The sequence below is a fragment of the Nerophis ophidion genome, linkage group LG02, assembly GCF_033978795.1.
Source record: "Nerophis ophidion isolate RoL-2023_Sa linkage group LG02, RoL_Noph_v1.0, whole genome shotgun sequence".
Lineage (NCBI taxonomy): Eukaryota > Metazoa > Chordata > Actinopteri > Syngnathiformes > Syngnathidae > Nerophis > Nerophis ophidion.
In genome coordinates, this window is record NC_084612.1 from 36,080,843 (window position 1) to 36,088,116 (window position 7,274).

Genomic DNA, 7,274 nt, shown 5'->3' on the forward strand with positions numbered 1-7,274 from the left:
TCATAACTGCTTTCTTAATTTAAGACGTGGAACACACATTTAGGAACACACATCAAGGTTTTATTGCACATAACCATCACCAACTGTTCCCAAACAACACACAAGTAATGGTTTGTTTTTGTCAAGATATACAGTAGATGCTGTTTTTTATACTGTTGGCAGAGAAAATTAATAACATTATAGGGTTGGGCCAAAGAAAAGGTAAACTAAATAAATAAATGCAGTTGGGTGTGGGGACAACTATAAGTAGTTGTAGGTTGTCCCCAGCTAAATGACAGATAGTTAATAGTGATAGACCCTTACTGGGTCCATTTATACACTCTCAGTTACATTTACATTGATATTAAACATGTTGGCCCATAGATATAAATGTTGTTAAATGTAGCTTTGATGTAGCAAGCTATTTTTGCCATGTAGCTTCTACAATTCTCAGGGGATAACTTACCCTGTAGATTAGCTACATTTAATTGAGAGTAACTTATAGCTTAGTTTACTACATTCTCCAAGTAACTTGCTGCAGATCGGTCATACCATCTTCCTCTTGTCACTTAAAAAAATACAGAGGCCATGGCCTTGGTGTCCAAAATGGTAGTTACGGTCATGGTCACAAGTAGTAGGACATATTTTGACTGTATTAGGACTTGTTGTTTAGTTTCCTTCACACATTAAACAAACACAGACAGATGATTTTCCTACTACAGCATCAAGATCAACATTCTGTGGTCTTGGATTTTCATTTTACTGGTGTACATAAGCTATAACAGTGCAGTATTTGTGTTGTGATAGGCTTCTTTGAAACATACAGTGTGTAACTATGTTTACAATGTCATTCATCTGCCTGCATCACTACATCTGTCATTGAAGGCGTCATGCATTGTCTAGAAAGAGATGATGTGCAGCTGGTTGTTGAGGTTCAAAAACAAATCATGTGGATGATGATTAGCTTTAGTTTTTGGAAGAATCAATTTGTTCCCTAGGCTTAGTCTTTTGGTCTCCTATATTTCAACATTTGACTGTGTATAGTGTATTGAATTGTTTGTTGACATGTCCTTCTCATTTATGCCAGTTGGGTTCATAAAAGGTTTCAAACCACAGCTCTTGTACTTCATCCTGCTGAGATCCGAGGTAATAAAGTGTCATTTAATTAAATTTTTGGGAAATCCCTTTCTTTTTGGATCTACTCAATGGCCTAGTGTTTAGAGTTTCCGCCCTGAGATCGGTAGGTCGTGAGTTCAAATCCCAGCCGAGTCATACCAAAGACTATTAAAATGGGACCCATTACCTCCCTGCTTGGCACTCAGCATTAAGGGTTGGAATTGGGGGTTAAATCACCACAAATGATTCCCGGGCGCGGCACCGCTGCTTCCCACTGCTTCCCACTGCTTCCCACTGCTTCCCACTGCTTCCCACTGCTCCCCTCACCTCAAAGGTGATGGGTCGAATACAGAAAATAATTTCGCCACATCTAGTATGTGTGTGACAATCATTGGTACTTTAACTTTAAAAAACTGTTTACAATTTAGAATTGTATAAAAAATATTTGTGTTATAGATTTTACAGCTTGTCAATTGTAGTATCAATTTTAATTATATTGTGTGCCTCTTTTAGGCTAAAACAAAAATTTTTAAATTTTACAGAAAACATTAGCTACGGCATTTCAGGAACATGTTTATCTTATTTGCATTGTAGAGGAACATATTGCAACTATGGCATTTAATGTACAGTATGTTTTGTTGTGGCAACCTTGATTTCAGGACTTCTGTGCATTGCTGCAGTCTATATTTTCTCGACAATGGTTCTTCTCAAAATTCTGTTTTTGATGGGTGGCTCATACTCTTCTTTTTCTTAATAATTTACTCTCTTGCCTGTTTGGTCAAGTTCGCACGAGTTGAGCAAATTATTTGCCAGATGCAGTTAAAAATATAGAAACTGTAAAGTGTAATTTACTGGTCAGTTGGACGCAATGCTGTCAGATTTCTACTGTATCAAGGAATTTGTGACACCAGCATCAAATGAATAGACAATCCCGAACAAGGTAAATATATTTGTTCTGCTCGCCATGCTATAGAAGCTCAGCATGGAGTCAGATAGGGTCCGCACCACCAATGTTGTCATCGTATTACCTAATGAATGTGGGTCTCCTGACTTAGACCAATACTTTGTCTTTCTTCAACCATCTGCTGCATACATCTTCAGATGGTTTCCCATGTGCAATTAAAGCCATCATCACTGGCTTGTTGCCATACTATTTTGTGATCACTAACTCAGGATATTTTGTGATTAAGGGCTGTATAAATAAACTTTGATTGATTGATTTCACGGCTTCACGGTGGCAGAGGGGTTAGTGCGTCTGCCTCACAATACGAAGTTCCTGCAGTCCTGGGTTCAAATCCAGGGTCGGGATCTTTCTGTGTGGAGTTTGCATGTTCTCCCCGTGAATGCGTGGGTCCCCTCCGGGTACTCCGGCTTCCTCCCACATCCAAAAACATGCACCTGGGGATAGGTTGATTGGCAACACTAAATTGGCCCTAGTGTGTGAATGTGAGTGTGAATGTTGTCTGTCTATCTGTGTTGGCCCTGCGATGAGGTGGCGACTTGTCCAGGGTGTACCCCACCTTCCGCCCGGTTGTAGCTGAGATAGGCGCCAGCGCCCCCTCTCACCCCAAAAAGGGAATAAGCGGTAGAAAATGGATGGATGATTGATTTCACCTAAATATTTTTACTGGTGCGCTCTTCCATTTTCAACTTATCACGTGTGGGGGTCGCAGCTCACTGTGGAGTCGTTCCTCCCAGAAGCAGAACGGACAACTCTGGACTAAGCGTGAGGTAGGAACATGATTTAATCCATAAATCCTACATATTACAAAAACAAAGGAACCAAACAAAAGGAAAGCGTGCCGTTCGCACGAAAAGCTAAATAACCAAAACTTAGCACAGGAATCATTAGTCAAGAAAACAAAGAATACCCAACGTAACTGTTGGATTTGCAAGCAATGAAGCAAGACCGAGTGTGGCGAGCAACATGAATAAAATAGCTATCTGATAAGTGGTTGACAGCAGCTGAGCGTGATACCACTAACCAGAGGCAGGTGAACCCAATTAATCCCCATGGTCACCAAAATAAACCCAGGAGTGCACACAACAGGAACTAACGGTGTCCAAAACTAAAAGAACACATCTAACCAAAACATGACCTGGACCACGGATCATGACAGTACCCCCTCCTTTAAGGACATATTCCAGATGTCCCACAAAAACAAGGCAAGATCAAGAGTCATGGGAGGGCGGAGGGGGGACTTGGTGGTGAATCACCAGACCAAGTGTCCCTGCAACAAACGAGGTACAGTCAGGTGGCGGCGACGCGTTGAACGCCGCTGCACTTGGCGAGACGGGCGATCAGGGAACGGCCACTTCTGTGGCAGACGGGCAGGCGGCTGCACTTGGCGAGGTGGGCGACAAGGGAACGGCCACATCCATGGCAGACGCGGAGGTGGGCGTGTCGTCGGCGAGGCAGGCGTGGAAGCAGCGGGCGTCGCCGGGTAACGCGTGGAAGCAGCAGACGTCGTCGGGGCAGGCGTGGAAGCAACAGCCGTCATTGGCATGAAAACAACAGCTAGTGCTACCCGTGGAGCAGCTACTGGTGGTAGCCGGGGTGCAGTGACTGGTGCTAGCCGTAGTACAGCAGCTGTTGCTAGCCGTGGTGTAGCTACTGGTGCTAGCCGTGGTGCAGGAAGGGTTGCTAGCCTTGGAGCAGGAACAGGAACTGGTGCTAGCTTTGGAGTAGGAAGAGGAAGGGGTGCTAGCCTTGGAGCAGGAAGAGTTGCTAGCCCTGGAGCAGGAAGATTTGCTAGCCTTGGACCAGGAAGGGTTGTTATGCTAGCCTTGGAGCAGAGACAGGTGGTGGAGAGGATGGCGTCTCCAGTCCCACTTGGGCTGAGGTTTGCCGTGGCCTAGCTGGAGGTTGTCGGTTGACATGCCCAACAACTGGTGGTGGTGGCCGGGCCGGAGGTTGCTCCCTGGCTGGGCATAGCTAAGCCACCCCACTAGCACAGCTCCCAGCACTAACCCCCCTCCCCTTCAAGGAGCGGATACCTAACGCGCTTTCTGCGGTCAGGAACCGTCCTTAGGGGTGGGTAGAGGGAGGTCAGGATAGGGGTAGACTCCTCCCCTTTAAATTGTCCAAAAAGTCAATTTCTATCCCCCACTTGAAATTGTGTGGGCGGACAAAAAGAACATGTCTGTGACGTATCGTTGGAAATGCATCTGCTTTGAGTGTCGCAGTATATCCACACATCTCTGTCAGAGCATCGCTATCGTCTGTAGCGATGCTACGACAGAACAGAACAAACGAGGGACTTTCACATCTTTCGACCACTGGTGCAACTTGAATCCGTCGATTGGTATGTATATTTATGTTGCATTAAATGTGTGTAGAGGTAAAGGCTGGATGCAAATATAGTTACAAATGAGGCATAATGATGCAATATGTACATACAGCTGGCCTAAATAGCATGGTAGCATCGATTAGCTTGCAGTCATGCCGTGCGAAAATATGTCTGATTAGCACATAAATCAATAACATCAACAAAACTCACCTTTATGATTTCGTTGACTGTATCATTGGAAATGCATCTGCTTTGAGTGTCGCGGGATATCCACACATCTCTGTCAGAGCATCGCTATCGTCGGTAGCGATGCTACGACAGAACAGAACAAACGAGGGACTTTCGCATCTTTCGACCACTGGTGCAACTTGAATCCGTCGATTGGTATGTGTTTGTTTGGCATTAAATGTGGGTGGAGGGAAAGGCTGGATACAAATATAGCTACAAATGAGGCATAATCATGCAATATGTACATGCAGCTAGCCTAAATAACATGTTAGCATCGATTAGCATGACGTGACCATTAATATGTCTGATTAGCACACTCCACGTAAGTCAACTTGAATCCATCCCTGTTCGTGTTGTTACACCCTCCGACAACACACCGACGAGGCATAATGTCTCCAAGATACAGAAAACAGCCGAAAAAACGGAAAATAACAGAGCTGATTTGACTTGGTGCGTGTAATGTGTTTGAGAAAAAGGTGGATTGCTTCCTGTTGTGACGTCACGGGTGAAAGGTCATAACTCCCACAGCGAACGATTGAAAAGCGTTTCAAACGCCAAATTCACCCTTTTGGAGTTCGGAAATCGGTTAAAAAAACATATGGTCTTTTTTCTGCAACATCAAGGTATATATTGACGCACGCTTACACAGGTCTGGTGATAATGTTCCCCTTCAAGGACAAATAATTTATGCCTGACTTGCCAGGAAAATAAATGTCAAATGAGACTACTGTCTTTATAAGGGATCATATGCTCATCGATAAGGTTCATGTTCCTGTTTTTCCAGAAGGCTCAGGCTGATGCTTTCCTGTCTGTGTTCTCTGCTGTTAAATCCAGGTCAAAACTTAAGTGACTTCTGTAACTTAAAGATCCTTGACATTCTTGTCATCAATCTTGTCAGTTTTTTATCATTTTCTGGCTTGGCGTTTTGGTTTTGCTGGCCCAAAATCTGTTGATTCTGGGAAATGCAAGCCAGTAGAAAAAAGTAGGATTTCTTTTTCTACAATGGTGTTACAGGAGATGCCCCTGGTCTGTCGCTCTATCTGATTTGTGAATGCCTCCAAAGACTTTGTCGTCAATGTATTGTGAAAAGTACTCGATAGAATTCCAGTTTTCATGGATGATCAGGTCATCTTGACATTCGGGAGCCATGGGAGGCACAGGTTATATCATATCCATTTTCTTTGTCCATCTAAGGGGTCCCCAAACTTTTTGAGTTTGGGGTTAAAATATTTTACATATATATATATATATATATATATATATATATATATATATATATATATATATATATATATATATATATATATATATATATATATATATGTGTATATGGGCTTCACGGTGGCAGAGGGGTTAGTGCGTCTGCCTCACAATACGAAAGTCCTGCAGTCTTGGGTTCAATCCCAGGCTCGGGATCTTTCTGTGTGGAGTTTGCATGTTCTCCCTGTGAATGTCTGGGTTCCCTCTGAGTACTCCGGCTTCCTCCCACCTCCAAAGACATGCACCTGGGGATAGGTTGATTGGCAACACTAAATTGGCCCTAGTGTGTGAATGCGAGTGTGAATGTTGTCTGTCTATCTATGTTGGCCCTGCGATGAGGTGGCGACTTGCCCAGGGTGTACCCCGCCTTCCGCCCGATTGTAGCTGAGATAGGCGCCAGCGCCCCCCGCGACCCTGAAAGGGAATAAGCGGTAGAAAATGGATGGATGGTGATATATATATATATATATATATATATATACAGTATATTCCTCACGCACTAATTGACTGAAGGAGCGCACACTTTCGCGAGCGCGATGATGTTACGTTATCGATGGGAAAACGCATTATAGACAATATGATTTGCCTGAGCGGCTAGGAAACTACGAGTGTAGCAAGCGGTAGAAAATGGATAAGAAAGAACAGATTTTTTAAAATGATAATAAAAACATTTTTTACTTGGATTTTGGACGCTGGGGGGCCATAGTTTGGAGACTCCTGATCTATTATATGCACTGGTCTTGTTTCAGACAGGAGGACAGTGTTTTCTGTTCATGTGTGTCGGTCAGTTCATTTAATATCTATTGTTTATTCTTGGCAATTTCCAACTCTTCCACAGCAAAATCAATAAACAATTATTTATTACATTAATTACTTAACACAGAAAATACATTCAAAGTGTTTTTTAATCCACAATGGGTAGAAATGTGAATGTAAACCACAAAACGAGCAAAATAGCCCTCTATGACCTAACTACAACAATGTTGTTTTCTTCCTAACTTCTAACCCCGACCAAACATATAGACCAAAATCAAACATCTGTTGGAGAGGACATAAATTAATAGGCTGGTTTTAAAGATATACTTATACATTTAATATAGTCTCTTTATTCAATTTTTATTGCACGTGTCTTCTGCTCTGAATGCCATTTTTCGGTGTGGTGTATTTACTATTATCATACTGATTTATTTACCAGGTCTCTCCCTAGTCTGCTCCAGGCATCGGCTTGGAGAGCCCAAACGACAAAATTGATCCCAGCAGCTGGAGCGGTAGCGAGAGTCCTGCCGAGGACATGGAGGGGATGAGCGACTCGGCAGACAAGCCTGTGGACAATGATGCAGAAGGGGTGTGGAGTCCTGACATTGAACAGAGCTTCCAGGAGGCCTTGGCCATCTACCCTCC

At 43.3% G+C, this 7,274-nt stretch overlaps 1 protein-coding gene across 7 annotated transcripts in view; it reads left to right on the plus strand.

Moving 5' to 3' along the window:
- tead1b (TEA domain family member 1b) overlaps positions 1-7,274 on the plus strand; it is a 179,241-nt gene that overhangs the window by 34,921 nt on the left and 137,046 nt on the right. For 6 of the 7 annotated variants that reach the window (XM_061882826.1, XM_061882839.1, XM_061882847.1 and 3 more), the window contains exon 3: positions 7,069-7,274. This exon is cut by the window's right edge and continues 47 nt beyond it. In XM_061882826.1, coding sequence (XP_061738810.1) covers positions 7,165-7,274 — 110 coding nt within the window. In that variant the 5' untranslated portion in view covers positions 7,069-7,164. The remainder of the gene's footprint in view (positions 1-7,068) is intronic. The other variant, XM_061882831.1, reaches the window with a different exon arrangement.